A 21,494-nucleotide genomic window follows, 5' to 3' on the forward strand; every position below is an offset into this window, starting at 1 on the left:
GCAAGCAGCAATGCCAAGAAAAGTGACAAGACAGAACTTTGCTGTAGGTCTCCCAGTGCCAGGATCGTGGCAAGATCACAGAAGGATTCACAGGATTTCCTGTGTGTAGCATTTGGAAACTGGGAGGAATAAAGTTTGTTTTATCTCAGGCTCAGGCTTAGGACCTCTGACACTGGATAATCTCTGCTTCTGCTTGACTCCTGTGTGTTCCCCTTGCCTGCTAGTACCATGTAGATGTTGGCCATGATGCTGGGCAGAGACGGCTGAGACATCAAGGATATTCTATACAACTTGTTTTCACTCAAATCTGGTGGTGCATTGAGGCGTGCTTCTTAATTCTCTTATTTTAAAGGAGTCTGTGTTGATGCTGAAGACATCTGCAGTGCAGACATCTATGGTCAGGGGAGATTCATCTTCCTCTCTCCTCCTAGCCCCAGCTCCTTTTGTGGGAGGGAGAAGCATTTTAGATTAGAGCCCAAAAAGTCTTGAGGCACTCGCTTCCATGATTTTCAGTCTCAAATCCTCCATACAACCTCCCCACTCTGCAGACACCTAAACAGGTTAAGGTGTCTAACCTTAGAGTTCTGTTGGGTCTTCTCAGAATTGCCTCTGCCTTAAATGATTAGAGTTATACAATTATAAGAAATAAAAGCTTCAATCCTATGTGGGTTCCAGCCTCACTTTGTTGTTTCAGGCCAGTGCTTTCCTGCCACAATGTGACGTCAGCTAACCATGAATTGCTTTCTACCCTGGGGTCCTGCTGCAGCAAGGAAGCACAGAATGGCCTTTTCTTAGAATACCCAGTGGGAAAAGGTTGCTTGCAAGCTGCTTATATCCATTCATCTGTTCTTTTTCTTTCTTGTGTGTTAAAAGAGAAGTGGCATTGCTTGTTCTCAGTAGACATGAGCATGGAGAGACCTCACGTGGGTGGATTTCAGGCAGTGGATACCTCACAGGGGATGACGCCTCCTGCAACTGGGTAAAGAGGGGAAGATTCAGAAAGGGGCAAGGCTGAGGCTGTAGTCCTGCTATCTGCATTTCCCATGGTAACAACAGGTGTCTCTTGTTTCCATGGCTTTTCTTCACAGATCTGTCACTTTTGCTCGTGTGTTGGTGTCCACAGTAGAGTTCTGGGTTTCATTACGAAGGCCAACACCATAGAAACTGGACCATGGAAGTCCTTCAGTATACTAAATCTCTTCATCAAATGTCATTGGTTTTGAACAAACTTTCATGACATTAGATGTCCATCAACTTGTTGGAACATACGGAGGAGCAATTCACTCCCATAGTGCAAGTAGAAGGCGTTAATGTGCCTGTATTAGGGAAGTTCAGAAGTGTTGGAAGTGGTGGGTGAGTGTGTGGTACATTTCACATTAGCATATCCCTGTTAATAACCCAGAGAGTGACAGGCAATCGGTATGACCTCACTTCTGGAGCTTGCAGGGATTCTGGTAATCCTTATCCAGGCTATTATCATAATGCATAAGGCAAGGAATCTGAAGCAATTCTTCCTTGCACTGGCATCAGTAGGAGTTCTGGAATATGCATCTACTGGGCTTCTCTTTGTTAGAAAGTATGTTGCCTATTTTCCAAACAGATTTAGGCTGTTAACCCATTCCAATTCCTTGCTCCAGCTCTGCTAGCTGACTATATAAAGCCATGACATATGGATCTTTTTACTGACATAATCCTCTACTGTACTAAAAAAGAAAATATTAAGTTTCATTCCGAGAGCTAGAAGAACTTCCATAAGGATATAAAAAGCAGGAAATGGACACTGTAAGAGTAGAGCACTCTCATATTGAATAGCCTCAAGGGACTCAATGTAAAAGGCTCCTTCCTAATAGTTAATAAGGGCTGGAAAAGCTCTACCTCTGTTGAGAGGAAATGGGATTTGTGGGACTATCCCTACAGGTTATAAGGCTTAGGCCAGAGGACGGAGCTTTTGTGGCTGTAACAAATCAATATGCTTTGCACATATAGCAGTAAAGACAGCCTGAGCATGTAGATCTGGGGACAAATCTCAGATTTTCCATTCTATAGAGAAGTATTTCTATAGCTTGAACTGTTTGCTTCCTCTGTGGACATCATTTTGATCCTTGTCTTGCTTACATCTCTCCTCATTAATCTGGATTTCCTGCAGCCAGCAGTGGCTATTATAATTTGAATGTTTGAATTGGACTCTCTACTCATGAAGGCCAGTGAATGATGTTATCCGTTACCCTAAATAAACAGTGTGCCTTGTATTACATGCAGGTGGTGGACTTCCTCATTCTAGCACATGTATATGCTGCAAACCCTGCTTCAGTTACAACATGAGAGATATTTCAGAGTTTTGTTGAGTTTAAAAGAGGTGGGAAAAAGGCAATGGACAGTTTTCTATCTTAGCCTGAGTGTGACAGAAGCACTATTGGGGTGGGTGAACTGTGCAGCTGCTATTGAGTGATGTGACTTGGAGTGTGTGTTCCTCCCTAGGAAGTACATCACCATTCATAAATTATTATGTATCTAATTCATTGTATTAATATCTGCAGGAGTCAAATATATTTACACCTCAATGGATGAGCCGCTGCAGGGGCTCAGTGCGTACTAACAGCTGTGTAAATGGCTTGCAATCTGTGTGACTCAAAGTACATATTTGGGGATATTTCAGGGGTAGGAGAGGACGACTCCCATATAAATGATGACAAGTTAACTGACTTTGAATTTCCTGTTCTGTTCCTGGTTCCCTGGTCCATGCTGAAAAGTTAGACAAGTGCTTTCCAAAGGAAAGTAAGTGAAAATCAAGGGGAAAAAGTTGATTTAGACAAAATGCAGCGCTGAAAAACAACTTTGCTATAAGAAAAAATGTATCTAAAAGTATCACATTGATGCTTGAGTCTCAAGTTCAATATTTTCTTCTTGGTTTTGCCAGCTAGGAAATAAACAAGAAACTGCCAGTGTGAGCACAAGTGCTGGTGCCAGGTTCTTGGGCAAACCCTGTTTTCCAGACATTGTTTTCTCAAATCAGATGGGCAAAGCTTCCCCTTGTCAGCTCTCCTAATTCCTTGGACCCCACTCTGTCACACTTCCTGAGAGTCTTCTCCCTGAAAAAAAGTTAACTAAGATGCTTATGGAATAGTGTTTTATACAGAACCAGCATCTGAGATGTAGAAATTCTTTTGAAATTCAAGCTCTTGATTAGATGAAGTGAGACAGGGTTACCACTTGGATGGTCAATAAACACATGTGTTCATATGGTGCAGTATGGGTTTTCTTTACAGACTGGTTGATGATGCCAAAGAACTGCTGGGTCTTTCTTAGGCATTGCTTGGTGTAGCTTGTTTCTAGCTCCTGGTAAGTTATGTTGGGACCAAGAGACAGCTGCACTCTGTGGCATGCTCTTAAGACTTGCTTGAGCCATTTGGCCAAATCTTAAAAGTCTTGGAGAAGCTGACAGAGGGGAGATTTAGTTTAGACATTAGGGAGAAATTCTTCCCTGTGAGGGTGCTGAGGCCCTGACACAGGTTGCCCAGAGAAGCTGTGGCTCCCCCATCACTGGCAGTGTTCAAGGCCAGTTTGGATGGGGCTTGGAGCAGCCAGCTTTAGTGGAAGGTGTCCCTGCCCATGGCAGGGGGTTGGAACTGGGTGAGCTTTAAGGTCCCTTCCAACACAAAGCATTCCATGAATCTATGATCACTTTGTGGAATCTGTTCTCCTGGGCACAGCAGCTGGAGCACTGTAGAACAGAGATCCGTGTCTTGTCCCAGCAGGGAGCTGGCATGCAGATGCAGCACGCAACTGGTCCCACAATGTGAGTGCAGCCTACATGTAGAAGCAGAAAACTTAATTTGGGAATGATGGTATGGATTGGTAGTGCCTTAACCATAAGATTTGGGAGATTCTATCATAGAGACTTGTAATCTCAGGTTAGCTTTGGGCTTCTCTTACTTAGCCAATCAGTAGAAAGATGTCTAAGCCTGAAACATAAGAGTACAATTTAAATCTGGAGTTACTTCCTCTGGACAAATCACTGAAGTTATACTTGGGGGTATTGCATCAAGGTTTCAGCCTGCAGACACTGCATGGCTGCAGTAGGCAAAAATATATTGCAAAGTCCTCGTCTAGCACTTCGGGTATTTTAGAACTGCAGTGATTTGGCAGGCAATCAGTAAGAGATTGTTTTAAAGCGTCTCTGGTAGATGTATTTGCAAAGGGGTCAATCTGAAGGATGCATGATCCAAGCACAGGTTAGTGAGTTAGGAGTGGCTGAATTCTAATTCTGACCTTCTCTCACGTTTCCTTGCTTGTGCATGAGCAGCACCACAGAGGTTAAAAGAACATTTCTAAGCTGTAAAGTAGAGCACAGAGAAATTAGGAAATGCCTGCACTGTGTTAATCCAATCCCTCTGTGAGGATTTATTCTGCTTTATTGTTTTGCTTCTCTGTATGATGTTTTTTTCCACATTCAATTCTTGTCTTGTTCTATCTCCTGGACAGGTACCTGTTGCTTAGGAAATAACTATTTATTATATTTCCCCTCCTAATTGTTCAGTACAAACTTTATTTCTTACAGAATCAAACTTATTTCCAATTGCAGCAATAGTAATCATTCGTGGGCCCTGGTAGTTCCAGCACCAAGTACTTCACGGGGGGTAACAGAGTTCAGCTAAGGCAAGCAAATTGATGGGTTTGAATGGTCTGCTGAGCTTTCCCACCACCCTATTTCATCTCCCATAAAGATGACAAATCGCTTTGTCTGGCATTCATACTAACCATCTTTCTGCTCTGATTGTTTTCTTTTATGGATTGGGGTAGAAGTTGAGATGTGATATTGCAAAAGAGAGCAAATTCTCACCTACTGCAGCCTCACCAGCATTTTGGAGCAGATGTTGGTGAGCTGCTCTCTAACAGGGTGCATGAATATCTCCATCCAATGTCCTGTGGAGCTGCTGATAGTCTCCTCCTTGATTTAAGCACACTTTGGATTAGTTCTAGTTGAACGAAGTACCTCAGGAACAACTCTGGTGTTAACAGAGAATTTTCTGCTCCATCTTTCACATAGGTTTTGAAATAAGGCCCATTAAAATCAATTACCTTCTTTTCATTAACTACAGTTGGCTTTGGATCAGGCCTGGGAAGATTCATGTCTTCCAGAAATGCCATCGGATGATTTCTTTAAAAAGCACTGAACAAAGATATACAACCTCATGGGCTGACTGGGGTGGGGAGAAAGTCCCATCTCTCTTTTATACGGTTGGCTTCCTGCTCATATCAGCATTAATTTAGATAATTAAATTGCTTAGTTCAGTAGTTGGAAGAGGCACGATCAGGCCACTCTACTAACAGGTCAGATGTATTAGTGTCCAGGGTTTTCTTCTCTTTATGTGTGTGAAAAGCTGTATTATTGGACACTGTCTTCCCCCCCCCCCGGCTAAGCTCTTCTTCAGAGGAGCATAGCAAAACCATTTAATATCACATTATGAATGCCACCATAGTTTCAGCATTTATATGGAATACGGTGATGTTCAGTGGCAGCAGACGAATGGATGAAATTAAGCACAATAATAGCATCAGTCCCCCTTGAATTTAACAGCATGATGAGCAGTTCAGTGTATTATTTAACAATACATAAGTAAAAGCTCAGATATGTTAAAGAGGAAACTAAAGTCCATAACTGGACATGCTTTTTTTGCATTCAGCCTTGAATCACGTTGTACTGTCCCTGTGGGGTCTTTGAACTTCGGCTTGCATGAGGTAGAAGCAGTTTTATTAAATCACACTCCAAAAATGCCATCTTACCCTTGACTCCAGTTGTGTTTTGTTTGGTTTTATTAATATTTGTGGCTGAATCCCTCCTCTGAAGGATGAGAGATCACAGAAAACGTTCTGTATTTTTCCACCTCTGACTCACATGGTTTTTGCCGTTGGTGACATTTCTCAAACCAGGACAGAAGAGCAATCTCTGGAGAGGATGAAATAGGGACTATCCAGGGCTTGTGCTTAAATGCCTTGTCCTATAAATGCCATGAAGTTTTCTTCTCTGCCACATTCTTTGTACCTGCCCCTTCTTTTTCCTTTATATTTCAGGATGCCATTTCAGGTTTGCTTCTGTTCTTTCACAGAAGCTTTTCTTCCTTGTTCCCTGAATTATGGTGATGTAACAGCTAATAGAGAGTCTGAATTTCACCTCCTTGAGAAGCGAGGTTAGAACAAAGTCACTGTATGTCCCTTCAGGATCAGGCTCTGGCAGGACAAATACAGAGAAGGATAGAAAACACCATCATCTTATTCTCAAAATACAGGGGTTTAGTTTCCTAAATAAATTGATGTCAGGATAATCTTTGCCTTTGTTTCTAACAGGAGTAAATCCCATGATGAAATGCAGCCCAGCTTTATGGTTCCTTTCTAGATATGTATGTGGTACTTTGGAAGGCCAAGTCTTAGCTCTGTTCCCATCCTCAAGGGCTAAAGCTCAAGAAGACAAAGCAGCATCCCTCAAGAGTACAAGGGAAGCCCAACAGTGAGCAAAATATTCAAGTACTTTTGAGATGAGAAGACCCAGTTCTCCTTCAACTCTTTTTCTTTTGAATGCTGCTTTTTATAAGCATTCATTTCCCAAAGCATTTACTTACCGTTCTAAAGTAAAGAGGCCTTACCACATATGCTCACTGACCTAAAACTCTATACCAGCCCCCCTGAAATAGCTATCCTGAAGCTGAAGGTTATATAGAGCTTGTATCTATCTTCTGCATGTTGTTTGCTCAGCTGTGAGTCGGTATGAATAGCTTAGTACTATGCCTGTATTTTAAGTGTAGAGAGCTGACTTCAACATTTACCAGCATACTTCTCAGCCTGAATGCCATTCCCACATCATGTTTGCATGTAGCCAGAATTATCCACCTCTTTTTTTCCCATTAAGCTATTAAAAACAGGGCCTCAGACACAGAGTCCACTGTTTGGTAATAAACTCAGACGTGATAGGATTTGTCAGTTCTTTTTGCAGTATCACTTAACACGTCTGAATGTGCCACAAGGGAAACCCAAAGTGATGTTTGTGAGATAAAAGGGGAAAAAGAGGTATTTTTGAAGGATGTACGTTCACTTAGGCCACTTTGAAGAAAATTATTCCCACATGAGTGGCTGAACTAAAAATAATGACAATAAAAAAATCCACGTTGGTCATTTGGAAATAGGGTCAACTAAACAGAAGTTCTTATTCTTGGATTGCTCTGAAGCCTAAACCATCACACTTCTGGCTCCTTTTCGACCCTTTTTTCTGGAAAGGGAAATGTTGGTCAGCTGCTGTAATCTGAGACTGGGATGAGACAGGCTAAGGTGGGAAAGGAATGAGTGTGGAAAACTCATAACTAAAAAAGGCTTTATCTCCAACCATTCTTCTAACACCCCTGAAGACTGCCTTGCCATGATTTGAATCCTGTTGATGTGAGTGGGGCAATTTTCTCTCACTGATATATCCATACATAAAGTAGCTGCATGTTTAGAGACTTGTTTCAACTCTTCATGCTATAAAAATAGATAAAATAATGTATTTTGGCCTGAATGCAAGAATAATATTGAATCACGGATGTGTATGAAAGCCACCACAGGTTATAAATACAGATTTTAAGCAGATGTTATGATTTGATTTGGGTTTTTTCCCACTATTTTTAGCCTAAATGACTGTTCTGAGACATCTTTCAGCATTCATAGTGCAGAATTGAGCTCTTGAAGTGTTTTTTTGTGGAGCAGAGAGGAATGACTCCTTAGAGACGCAGCTCTCAGACCTGGCCAAGTAGGCAGGTCCTAATGCTGGGGCAGAAGTCACACATGTACCAAGAGATCCACATCCATTGAGCTCCCTGTCAGGCTGCATCCTCTGCCTGTTGATCCAGCATCCATCTGTCCATCCGCCGTCCTTCTGACTGACACCAGCTGGTGCTCTGCCTCTTTTATCCTGGCCTCATGTGGGACAGCAGCTGGCAAAGGCTGTTTTAATACTGTATTTACAAAGCTTCACAGTGATGCAAGCCCAGACACATTGAAAAGCTGTTTTGAGCACCCAGCTATGAAGTGCCGCACGGCAGATCTGGTTTCCCATCTCTCACTGCTGCCACTAACCTGCTTTAACATCCCCAGCACCAGAAAACAATGTTTCCTAAAAGATACACGGGAGGAAAAACTTTGGCTTAAGCTCTCATAGTTATTTTAAGTAATGCTCGCCCTGATCCCTCTGCAGGCGGGTGCCTGGTCGGTATTTCAGTAATGTACTTGTGTAAAAGGAAATCCTAATTACTGCAGGGCACGGTGATATTTTCATGCCCTTTTTACCCCGTAACCTTTTCCAGCTCCCTTAAACCTCAGCACCTCACTGTCTCACAGGGACACCCTCTGGTTGAGGTATAAACTGCAGCGCCTTTGGAGGTGGGGATGATACCTGAGCGATCATGATTTTTCTTCTTTAAAGTATTCCTTCTTGCATTTATGTTCTGCTGCTGGCAGATCATCCCAAATCTCATTTGAAGGGTGCAGGGTTTATTAGATATATTCCTTTTCTCTTTGTCTGCATATGATATGGACTTGTGAAAAATAGGAGCCTGTATTTTGTCCTGGGAATAAGGATTTACAGCTCATCTCAACAACTGCATAAGATTTCCCCGTTTTTATTTCCTAACCCAGGATGACACACACTTTATTTCTGATACATGGTAGAGATAGGCCCAGCATTTGGCTGATCAAGGCTGGTTTTGAACAAATGCTGACACCACCGTTCTTTCTGTCTGTGATTCCCACAGAACCCTATTGCTTTGAACAGAAATATCCTAGAATGTGTAATCAGTGATGATCTACAACATACAGTTTCCCTTCATGCCTCTTTTACCCAGCTGCTAACAGTGAGAAACTGATGTGCATGTTAACAGATTGAAGAAACAGAAATTCCTTTAAAAATGGATGAAGAAATCTCTTGTGTTTGAGAGGAAAAGGCAGATTCAGGAGCAGGGAGAAAGTTTTCCAGAATGATTCCTTGGAAAGCTACAGAGTGGAAATTGTTTTCCCCTGTTTGTGTACACAGTAGATAGAACTGCAGTGGTTATGTGATGGGGGTTGGAAATAGATGATCTTAAGGTCCTTTCCAACCCAAACCATTCTTTGATTCTATGATCTAATAAAAAATAGCAAGACAACAGCAATAAATAAATAATAAAATTAAATTTATTAACTGTAGAAAATACAGTTAAACTTTTAACAGCCCAGCCACTTTACATGCCTTGTTACACCACCACCGGCTTCAGTTAAGGTAAAGTCAAACCAATGACCTTAAACTGAAGATCATCCACCTAAGCTTTTGCGCTTCTTTAAACTGAAGAGTTGAAAGGTGTGTTTTGAAGCTGCTGAGTTTACTCCTATAAAGAAGGATTGAGGGCAACAAATATACATTTGAAAGCAGCCATGTATTTTTAGCAGTTGTCATTTCTGAGGCTGTGGGACTGAAAGCAGCAGTGGGTGAAGCAGCAACCGGTTGTGTGTGATTTGCAGTGGTTTGTATCTCTGCTCTGTGTTGTGTATCTCCTAATGATGAATGTGTGGGAGGGCCAGGTCAAGAATAGTTTCCACTCCAGTGCGTTGATTGTATACTTGGCAGTGGGCTCAATTAAAGTATAATAATCTGGTAATCTCCCTCCTGTTTCCATTCAGGCTGCTGCACGCTGAATAGAGCTAGTGAAAGAGTATAGCTTTTGGAAAGTAGGTGAAATCCCGCCTCTTTGTCTGAGCAGTTTGTGTCTAGTTAAGTAAAATGAAGGCGGAAGAGACAGCTCTCCAAAATGTTGCTCCATGACTTGCACCATGACTGCTGTTTATTTCTGAGGTAACCTTTGCTGTTTATTTCCTTTTCTAGGCTACGGATTGGATTTCTAAAGAGCTTCGCACCACAGAGAGCAGACAGGCTAATGTGGGAAAGGAGATATTGAGATGTCCATGATGGGAAGATGCTGTGTGCCCCATCTCCTGGTTCTTCTCACATTTGTGTTCAGCGGGGAGCGAATTGAGGCACAAAGAGCAGGTATGTGCAGTTTGACTTACTGCCCATGCTAAGTAGCTGCTGGGCCTTTTACATGGTTGAGAAGCTATTATTGCCATGAGGAAAACGATAGAAAAAAAAAGCCAAGCGAATCATTTACTGCTGAAAAGACATAAAATAGACTTTAGGAATGGAGATAGCCTGGGGATCAAGGTTATGATTTACGTAGGGTCTCTTTTCTGCCACAGGCTTAATGGTTAGCTCAGCTACCCACAGCAAAGAGAGCAGCACACAGTTTACTATGGATACACTTCATGTACCTCAGACTGGTATGGAGACCACTTCATCAGTTGCCATCAGTGGATGCCACATTAGAGTTGGTGAATCTTCTGTCTAGCTGGGACTTTCCTAGTTTGCTAAACAGGGCCAGGACACCTCCTTGGTTCATATGTTCATACATGATGATAGGATAAGGGGTAATGGCTTAAACTGAAAGAGGGGAGATTTAGATTAGACATTAGGGAAAAATTCTTCCCTGTGAGGGTGCTGAGGTGCTGGCACAAGGTGCCCAGAGAAGCTGTGGCTGCCCCATCCGTGGCAGTGTTCAAGGCCAGGTTGGAAGGAGCTTGGAGCAAGCTGCTCTAGTGGAAGCTGTCCTTACCTGTGGCAGGGGTTGGAGCTGGATGAGCTTAAGGTCCTTTCCAACCTAACCTATTCCATGATTATATGATACTGTATAGCTGCTAGCATGCTCCCTGGCATGGCTTTTGGCCTGTGCTGCTGAGCACTCTCCCCAGAAAGCCACTGAAGGGTTTGCATTAGAGGATGATGCAGCTAAAGGACTGTTCCTATCAGCAATCTTGACAAGGACATGGCTTTTCTTAAGTAGTAAGACGAGTTGTCTGGCTGCAAATGATGCTGCATCTCAGGGACAGAAAATGGTTGTAAACCCACAATTTACTGGTGTAAAAGCCCAAAGTTACTTTGAGGTCGAGGTTTTCAGTCCCTTTTTCTAGGAAAAAAAGCTATTTTGTACGCTTGGGTAATTTATAAGAAAAGAAAGGCTTTTTTAGACCTTTTCTTGCTCTAAGGAACAGCTACTTTATGACCTGTATAAGGCTTTTTGGATGAAGTTTAGCAGGAGTAAGTACTTAGTAATAAACCAAAGTGAAATCTCATCTTTTTTCCTACCTGTGGATCAGTCGTAGGAAATGATGATGGTACCACTTATATGTTCATTCTGTGATTACTTTAAATAATTTTGGTCTTACGGCTTGTTTGTGAAGTATTTTTAATAGCAATATTGCAAAACAGTTGACTCAATGTCTGAGTGGATGAACACAGCTCCTGGAATTATGCTTCCAGAGAGTATTCCTGTAATTACAAAAATGAAAGTTCACTTTCTATGAATTATCTCCCATGTTCCCTTAACAGGAACTGATTCTGCCAGTAAACAACATCATTATAGCATTCTTGGAAAACAATCAATTTTTTCCAGCAGTGGACACTACCATGCTGAAAATGCAGATTAATATTTACTAAAAGCTTTTCTGCAGCATTTCATCTCACTGTCATCAGGTCTGCAAGCAAAGAGGCTCTAAGAAAATGATCCTGAAAGACCATCTTTTTCTTCCCTGCAATACTGCTTGAAATAAGCATCATTTTTAAACCTTCACCCCCTCCTTGTTCTAAGGCTCATCACCCCTGAACTCAGGATTCATTCTGCCTGTTCTGTTCCTTTCTAAATTGCAGTCATCTCACCTGCTGAGAGTTGTTAAAATGAAGGAAGGTCTGTGCCTTGCGGGTTTTATACTCAACCCTTTATGTTCTTTAGTTAACCTCACCTAATATTCCTGCAGACAGAATAGTTTAATTTAGTAATTAGGTTGTTGTTTTTTTTTTTGGGGGGGGGGGGAAGTGGAGATTTCTTGCTTATTTTTTACTGTTCGGTATTCTATGTAGATCCTGTTTTATATTCTGACAAAAATCAAACAAAACTACACTTCTCTTTTCCTTCTTCTTTCCTCTTTCTCTTTTCTTCTTCCTTTCTTTTTCTTTCTTCTTTTATTTTCTTCTTTTTCTTCTTTTCCTTCTTCTTTCCTCTTTCTCCTTTCTTCTTCCTTTCTTTTTCTTTCTTCTTTTATTTTCTTCTTTTTCTTCTTTTTCATCTTTATTCTTCTTTCTTCTTTCTTTAATTATTATTACTATTATTGTCATTATTATAATAATATTTCAATTATTAATCTGTTCTTATCTCAACCCATGAGTTTTCTCACTTTTACCCTTACAGTTCTCTTCTTCAGATTGTTATCAGTGGTCCCAATCCCATACGGTTAGGCTTTTCCCATAAACACCTATGCAGCACTTGGGATGCATTCTGCTACAGAAGTTAACACAACAACAGATGATGCTCATTTTTCATCATCACCTGCAATACACAGGGTGTATATTCTGCCACTCTCACAGCCATCACGCATACCATGAGCACTGACTATAGTGTTATGCTGACCTATAATGCTTATACTCTTATCTGAAGGCAAGTAATCTTCATGTAGCTGAGCTACCCACGCTCTTTTCCAGTGCAGGGGGATATTCAGGATTTCTGTCCTCTTCAGGGCAGGTGCACAGCCCCAGCAGGATCAAAAGCACCAGTGCTGATTCATGAACCCTTAGGTCAGATTTGGTCAGGGTCTCAACAGTCATAGCATGTCCCACTGCTTCCAGCCAGGGAGCAGGGAAGGCTGGGGAATGGCAGCTAGGCTCAACTGGCAATCCAAATACCAGGCAAGTTCATAGTGATGAAGCAGTTCCAAGACTAAGCCAGGAGCATGAGTCACGGTCCAGATCAGATCCAAGGAGAGCATCCAGGGTCAGCCCTGCTCCAGATAAACACGTAAAGGTGAGGGACGTCTGAGGTTAAGCCAGGTGGTCAGTCCATGCTTCAGGACTTAAAAGCAGTTTCCAGAGGAAGAAGAGACAGGCCTTTCTCGAATACTTCCAGCAGAGCTTTCTGAGGAGCCCACCCAAGGTCAGGGAACCACGGGAGATAAACCCTGGAGAAGGGGTTTACTCTCAGGGCCATCAGGAAAGGATTTCAAGCTTTCACAGTGAATCTTTCAAGCATCTCCACTTTGTTCATAGCATGGAGCAGACCTGACTTGATTTCTGATGAAACTGCAGTGGAAGATGCACTTCATTATTAATGGGTCTCAGTCACTGATGGGCATTTAGTTACTGGAACCTGGCTGGAACTAGTCTGATGTGAGTAAAAACATGCAAACTCTACAATAGGAATGTCACTTTTTAATGTATTTATAGCTAAACTGTCCTCGATGAGTATATGCTTAAGTTATGTATTCTCACAAATGGTCTGACCAAGAAAGGAGGCTTGGTCAGTCCTGGTCAGAGCCCAGAGGAGGTTAACATGGTGGTACTGGGAATAGTTGGGAGAATCAGGGTTTTTTAATAAAATAGGAATGAACAGAACAGATCTACTCTCAGTGGGTGTGGGTAGATGTGGATTACCAGCTAAGGTCCTGGTAAAGCAGTAGGATTTAAAAGCAATTGCCAACGTCTTAAGGGCCAGATAGAACAACTCCAGTTCAGATGATCACAAAAAAACCTGTTACTCTGGGAGAAATAAAGTGGCACAGGCACTGTTATGGACTAGCTCTCTGTCTTGTACCATGTTATGTGTGCTTTGGGCTCCATATAATTGGTCAAATTATCAAACTGCTTTTCAAAAAAGTGGTTAAACTTTGTGAGACAACATGAGACAAGCACTATTGGAGAAACAAAGGTTGGTGCTTGTGACCACAGAGAAATTGACTTTGTAGAGCAGCTTTTTTCAAGCTTGAAACTCATAATTTGTTAGGCATTATGGTCTATAATAGTGAATTAAAGAAACTAATACATGCATATGTATTTTGTCCAGTTGGGGCATTATATTGATAAATCTTTGACATCTATGGGACGTTTATCAATCTACAGCCTCCTAGCTTCAGAAACAGCTAGAAAACATCTCCTGGGAGATGTCCTTTCTTGGCAGGAAGGTGACAAATATATGACCAGTCTGACTTCATAGGGCAAGCAAGATGCAATTAGAATAGATTTGCCTTTTGGATTACACAGGCCTCAGATTACAAATATCATGGCTGCAGGCAAAAAAGTGGTTGTGGGGATAAGTGAACTTTTTCCTTACAAAGCAACTGTCCTTTGTTGTCAAGGAAGCCATCCCGGTATTCAGTGAATCATCCTTTAGTCAACAGTCAATGGCAGAGAGCCTCAAAATTAAAATAATCTTGTTATAAACTTGCTTCACCAACATATCATGCTGAGCAAAAGAACTGCTTCTACCTAAGCATAAATCAATCATCATGTTAATGGAAGAGGAAGCATGAGACCTTTGCTACTCAAGGTCATGATTGACATGGGCAAGTTCAGGGCAGGTCTCTTGATCTGCCAGGAGAGCATGGCCTGAGCAAAGGCACTGTAATGGAGTTTGAGAAAAAAAACTTAATATGCATGCAGATGGTGTAGGAGAAAGACTGAGCAGAGGCAGTTAGTAGAGCAGGAGGAGAATGGGTTTGCATTTCAAAGCAAAGTGTGTGTTCATCTGTAGATGTCCTGAAACAGATGAGGTGAATCACAAGGAAGAAAGGCTGAGAATCTGCACTTTCTCTGCAGGATAAGGAGAATGTTTGCTGCCTCCTCTAAATTGCTCACTAGGGAGCCATGCCTAGGGGTTATTTGGTATGCCTGGTACTCTTCTTTCATCTTCCCTTAGCAATGTTTTCTGCCGCTCCTACAGGTTGCAAGAACGTTCACTATGACCTTGTCTTCCTCTTGGATGCCTCCTCCAGTGTTGGAAAAGAGAATTTTGAGAAAGTTCGGCAGTGGGTGTCTAATTTGGTGGAAACTTTTGAGATCGGCCCAGACAAAACCCGTGTTGGTGTGGTGCGATACAGCGATCGTCCGACCACAGAGTTTGACCTGGGGAAGTACAGAACTCGCGAGGAAATCCAAGCAGCTGCACGAAACATTAAGTATTATGGGGGTAACACCAATACTGGAGATGCTCTCAGGTACATCAACACCTACAGCTTTTCCAAAGAAGCTGGTGGGAGACTTAGCGATCAAACTGTTAAAAAAGTGGCCATCCTTTTGACTGATGGAAGGAGCCAGGATCATGTCTTGGATCCCGCCAATGCAGCCCATCAGGCTGGGATTAGGATCTTTGTTGTGGGTGTTGGTGAAGCCCTAGAAGAGGAACTTGATGAGATTGCTTCAGAACCCAAGTCTGCTCACGTGTTTCATGTCTCCGATTACAATGCCATCGATAAAATCCGGGGGAAGCTGAGAAGACGTCTCTGTGAAAGTAAGTAGAGCTCCCAGCTCTTCTAAACAGTTAGAATTGTAATAGATTCAGTTACCATATAGGTATGAAAAGCTGTGATTGGCTTGTTTTGTGGGTTTAAACTTAAACAAGGGAAGTTAAGTTTAGATACAATGAAGAAGTTCTTTACTGTGAAAGTGGTGAGGCACTGGAACAGGCTGCCCAAAGAAGTGGTAAATGCTCCATCCCTGGCAGTGTTCAAGGCCAGGTTGGACAGAGCCTTGGGCAACATGGTCTAGTGTGAGGTGTCCCTGCCCATGGCAGTGGGGTTGGAACTGGATGATCTTAAGGTCCTTTCCAACCCTAACTATTCTATGATTCTATGATTCATGCTTATAATTCTATGCTGATAAATCTTTATTTTAGTGTCTTCCACTCTGTTCTACTCTGTAAGGAATCATTCTATTACCTTGAGTGTGATGAAGTGATCACTTCTAGGATTCTTTTGCCCAAGTCAGTATTCACTATAGGTTAACCGTAGCCCATATTATGTATTAACTATAACAAGGGGATAACCCTTCTTACATCTGCTATCTCAGAGGCATTACCACCATCACTGGTGGGCTCGGCACTGGCCAGTGATGGGTCCATCTTGGAGCTGGCTGGAATTGGCTCTGTCAGACATGAGGCTTCTGGCATCTTCTCACAGAAGCCACCGCTGTAGCCCTCCTGCTACTGAAACCTTGCCATGCAAACCCAATATGAGGCTGCTAAATGGATTGGTTTCAGCGTAAGGACAAAGGGAATCAGACAGCCATCAAGGAACATTAGTAAGGAATGAAGAAGAGTGGAGAAGAAAGGAGGGAATTAGCTGAACAAACAGCAAGTAGATAAACGTGCACATATAGCAACCACTGAGGCAGAGTTGTAAGGACATTAACAGTGACAAGGTGAATTGGGTATTGAGGTACATGGAGCACATTGCATGCAGGTGGATTTTATAAGTAGATGCAGGGCAGAAAGAGGAGTTATCAACTAAGGCAGCAAACACAGGTTCAATGGACTGGGTTGCACAGCAACAGCAGTTATAGAAGGTCTGCTGTAGCTATTCCTGGGGGGCGTTCTGATCCAGGGGCTCTGATGATATGGTCCAACATCCCTAGATACTTCATTCCCACCTCTATGGGGGTCATCTTCTTCCCAGCATCTGTCCTCAATCACTCTTGCTGCAATTAGAGCCCAGTTTTGTTCTGATTTCACTGGATATCAAAAATTATTTACTCTGTTCCTCTGTACCTCATTTTTTTCTGCTTGGAAAACCATTATATGTCTTTTCTTCCTAGATTTAGAGCAAGGAAATGGCTCTTTGGCAGAATCATTCTTGACATACTTAATTTATTTGACATACTTAATATAATTAATTTATTATTAATTTTATTATTTACTTTCTTTAATCCACTGTTCTGCATGCAAAATGTTTTTAATAGGCATGATGTTTAGTTCAGGTCTAAACAAATAAGAAATTCTTGCTGTCACTGAAGCTGGCTACTGAAATAGAGGATGGGATCAGCAGAAATATTAGTTTTGAGGTCAGATAACTTCTTTGTTATCTGAGTATGTGAGGTGGAGCTGTTCTGGGAGGTGAGAGAGGGCTGGTGCAGAACAGGACCAAGTGATTTCTTGTGCCTCTTCATGTTAACACAGTAGGAATAGGAAGAGAGTTTACTGTAAGGGCTATGCCCTATAGGTATTTAGAAGGTAAAGCCTTTTACAGCTGTTGTAGTTAACTCTGTGGTTTTAATGACAGCTGTGCATTAACCAGGACCATGCACACCACCAGGTGGGTGGAGGGCGTGACAAGGGCACAAGCCAAGCTGCTGTTCAGTTCATGCACATCCTAAGACAAAAGCACACATTGTCACAGCCAAGCTAGGGTTTTAATAGACATAATCCTTGGAGAGCTCCTGGGAGACACATGAATGGAGGAGAGGAAATGGTAGGAGTGTTTTGGTTGTACTGAGCAGTGATGAGTCTTCCAGTCCTCATAGTGCTGAGACGTGGAGTCCTGAAGTCTTGTAAATGCTGCATTTCATGCCAACAGCTGTTCAGAATCACTCATCTAGGGGCTCACTGGACATCTGTCCTAGACTAAGTCATTCCATCTCGCTATATTTGACTGAATTTATTGCTAGGACAGTATCATTAAGTGCATTAATAGCATTTTAGCTCTCATTTGATCTTGTGGAAACAAGCATAGCAGAATTGGAAAATACCATGTCTGCTCAGTGGGACATTGTGGCAGTGGGAGATATTTTTGCCAAACCTCTCCATTGCAGTCTGAACTATAGTTAGCAGGCAAAAAAATGGGTGATGCTTTCACAGGAAAGCAGCAGAGGTACATTCTGCTAAAAATTCCAGAGATGCTACGTGCTTCCTAAATAAGATCTCTGCTTACATATTGTAGAGATAACAACAGGCAGCTATGTTGGTAGATTTAAAAATACACCAACATCTGCTCCTTGTAGGTAAACAGCGGCTTTATGCTTGTCAAAGAGAGCTTTTTTTTTTTTTTTGCTTTATTTCAACTCAGATTTAATTTAAAGCTGGATTTTATGTTACTGCATGTACAGAGTTTTCAACCTGGTTTGAAACTGGTAGCACTGTTTAGCACTGACATTTAAGCCTCAATGCAGAAGATGTTGCAATGGTGACCTAAAACATACATACCTGCCTAGAGGTAATTGTTTCTAAACAACACCAATTGCAGTGCTTTGGATGCTGTCATATTTGGGTTTATTCTGTTATCCATAAGTGAGGCAGGTGATAAGATACAGTTTTCAAAGCTGAGGAGAAAGATTTCCCCAAAACATTCTCAGCCTTTACTGGCTCCAGAGAGCAGAGCCTGTGACTTAGGACCCTCAGAGTACTTGGGTATGTGCATGTGCATATGTATGTGCATGTGCATATGGATGTGCAATTACTGAGCCTCTGCTCTACTGGAAACATCAGATTTCACAACTTGAAAATAAATTTGGCTTTAAAGGTAGAGATTCTGCTAAGATTTGGGTGGATTTTTTTTAATACAGCTAGTAATAGAAGAAACACAAACAGATGTTTTCTAAGGAAGTACTACAGAAGCATTATACTGAGCACTGGTCTGTGTCCTGTAGTGACTTTCATGTATAACACAGCCCTTTCTACAAGCAGTTTTCAGCTATCTCTGAGCTTGGCGAGTTCCTTGACATAACAAGTTCCTCTGCAAGTGCAATAGGTTGCCCAGAGAAGCTGTGGCTGCCCCATCCCTGGCAGTGTTCAAGGCCAGGTTGGACAGGGCTTGGACCACCTTGCTCTAGTGGAAGGTGTCCCTGCCTGTGGCAGGGGTTGGAACTGGATGAGCTTTAAGGTCCCTTCCAACACAAAGCATTCTTTCTATGATTCTGTGATTCTAGATGTGTGAAGACCAAAGGATTATCTCATCATATAAATCTCAAATGCTTTGCAAACACAAGGAAAAATGTTTCAGTGACTGGTTGGTACCAATGATGTAGTGAGGCCTGTGATAGTAAGGTGATCTTGCTCCTCTACTGAGGCCATCCTGCCCCTCTATTCTTCTCTTGTGAGACCTCGCTTGGAGTATTGTGTGCAATTCTGGTGTCCCCAACACAAAAAGGACATGGAACTGTTGGAACAAGTCCAGAGGAGGCCACGAGGATGATCAGGGGACTGGAGCACCTCCCGTATGAAGATAGGCTGAGAAAGTTGGGGCTGTTCAGCCTGGAGAAGAGAAGGCTACGTAGAGACCTCATAGCAGCCTTCCAGTATCTGAAGGGGTGCTATAGGGATGCTGAGGATGGACTCTTCATTAGAGACTGTAGTGATAGGAGAAGGGGTAATGGGTTCAAACTTAAACAGGGGAAGTTTAGATTGGATATAAGGAGGAAGTTCTTTACTGTAAGGCTGGTGAGGCACTGGAATGGGTTGCCCAGGGAGGTTGTGAATGCTCCATTCCTGGCGGTGTTCAAGGCCAGGTTGGACGAAGCCTTGGGTGACATGGTTTAGTGTGAGATGTCCCTGTCCATGGCAGTGGGGTTGGAACTGGATGATGTTAAGGTCCTTTCCAACCCAAGCTGTTCTATGATTCTATGATATAATACCAAAAGGAGTCACAAGATTCATAACATTTATTTTTGTTTGCACGTCTTTGTAGACTTTGTGTTATATATGCAGTGCATAAAATATAAGTCTTATGCTACCACTGTTCTGTTTCTGATGCAAAAAGGCTTCCAGAAACACCTTGAAAACCATTTTAGGTAGCAATCTAAAAGGTTTTTGAAGTCAGCTTTGCTCAGGGTCATGGTATGTTCACAGAAGAACAGCAAGCTGTTTTTTCCTTGTCTTCAATGTTAAAAATATCTCATGCACAGACACCATAACAAAGGGTAGGCATCTGAATCGCCATATCTTGACTGATAGTTCCTAAAAGACTTATCATTATAGTCAAATCTCACATGAGTACTGAAACATTGGAATGCATCAGCACCTAAGAGTTTACCTCCATTTTATACTTCCTCTTAAGCTCTAAGGTTTCACTGTGAAAGCATTAATTTCTAGGTAGCTTTGCACTAGACATCATGCAATAAGAAAGGAAATAGAACTCAACAAACTGGCAGGACTGAGAATCCAAAGGGATTTTAATGAACACAGTTGTAGTGGTAGTTTTAGTTCTTCTAGTTTGTTGAGTGGAACTTGTGGACTTGGGGATTTGTAGACTGGTTCTGCTTTCATAGTTGGACTATGACTTTATTTGGTCTTTTCAAAAGCAGCTCAGCAATAGTGCCAAGTCTTGCTTGGTCTTACTGCAGGAGTTCTTTTTCATTGTTGCAATGGTTTGTAGAGACCTCTTACAAATGTGGACATAGCTTCTTGTCTGTGGCAGAACTTCGTACGTGCCACAAGTGCATTTAGTTGGAAAACTGTTTGGTGTCAACCTCCGTGCTGAATGCAGAGAAAGTTAAAGTGTTCATCATCACAGAATCATCACAGAAGAGCTAGGTTTGGAAAGGACCTTAAGATAACCTAGTTCCAGCCCCCCTGCCATAGGTTAGAGTAATAACTTGTAGCTCATGTGTACCTCATGTCTGCCAAGGGCAGCCTTCTTAGTAGGATGTTCCACATTTGGCTGCTTAAGCCTATGCCCAGACTAAGTGCAGCTACTATATTTTGATCCTCACTTGAAAATCTAGTTGCTTCCAGGTATTTTAGGAAGTCTGTTCAAAGCTTATCAGACAACTGCTGCCGTTTTAAAAGCTGCTGCTAGGCAGTGACCCAGCTGATATTGCCTCTGATATCCCCTCTTGTTTCTCGATGATCTTCTCCCACAGCTGCAGTGGCAGCTTTCTCTGTAGCATCTAAAACATCTAGCAATCTCTCATGTCACAGATGACAGGATTACACATCCTTTCTGGTTAACTGCAGCTTCCTGCAAAGGTACTAGAGGTCTGTGACAGGATTTTACACCAGTTTATCCTTTGCTTGAAAAAGAAGAAAAAGAAAGATCTATTTTTCCTGGATGATATGCTGGGAGGAGATTAAGTATTTGATGAGCATAGTGATCATGACATTACACAGCTTTCTTCTGCCACTGGCTTGTTGAAGGATAACCCGGTATCTTGGACTGTGGCTCCAGGAAACACAGCAAAGATATTCATTTTCTCTTTTCTCTTGCAGCACTTTCTGTTTTCAAATCTAATGCTTGACCCTCTCAGACCTGATTTTCCACTTGGTCTGGTCACCACCAGCTTAGAGCAAGCGGGCTCCGTGGTGTCTGGTGGACAGAGATCTTTGTACTTAGGGAGTGCGCAGTGGCTGCTGGTTGGTCCTGTGTTCCTCCAGAGATGGTGTGGGTATGACTGTTTTCCTGGATCGTGGATACAGTTCTGTCCTGCCATTGTGTAACCTCTATACAATTTAAATTGTGTGTCCAAAGGAGGGCAATGGAGCTGATGAAGTGTCTGGAGCACAAGTGTGATGAGCAACGGCTGAGGTAACTGCGGGGTTTAGTCTGAAGAAGGCTCAGGGGGGACCTTATCACTTTCTAAAACTGCCTGAGAGGAGGTTGTAGTGAGGTGGGGTCAGTCTCTTCTCCCAAGTAACAAG

The 21,494-nt window shown here is 42.3% G+C and overlaps 1 protein-coding gene across 6 annotated transcripts in view; it reads left to right on the forward strand.

Annotated features, from left to right (window-relative positions):
- The window catches only part of COL22A1 (collagen type XXII alpha 1 chain), a 223,280-nt gene that overhangs the window by 17,500 nt on the left and 184,286 nt on the right, over nt 1-21,494 (forward strand). For 4 of the 6 annotated variants that reach the window (XM_062626972.1, XM_062626969.1, XM_062626971.1 and 1 more), the window contains exons 3-4: nt 9,881-10,045; nt 14,814-15,380. In XM_062626972.1, the coding sequence (XP_062482956.1) occupies nt 9,955-10,045; nt 14,814-15,380 (658 nt within the window). In that variant the 5' untranslated portion in view covers nt 9,881-9,954. Of the gene's footprint in view, nt 1-9,880; nt 10,046-14,813; nt 15,381-21,494 lie in introns of those variants that run through there. The other 2 variants (XM_062626970.1, XM_062626973.1) reach the window with 2 other exon arrangements.

Source organism: Pezoporus occidentalis, unplaced genomic scaffold, assembly GCF_034315485.1.
Source record: "Pezoporus occidentalis ecotype Australia unplaced genomic scaffold, CSIRO_AGI_Poc_V1 ctg3, whole genome shotgun sequence".
Classification (NCBI taxonomy): domain Eukaryota; kingdom Metazoa; phylum Chordata; class Aves; order Psittaciformes; family Psittacidae; genus Pezoporus; species Pezoporus occidentalis.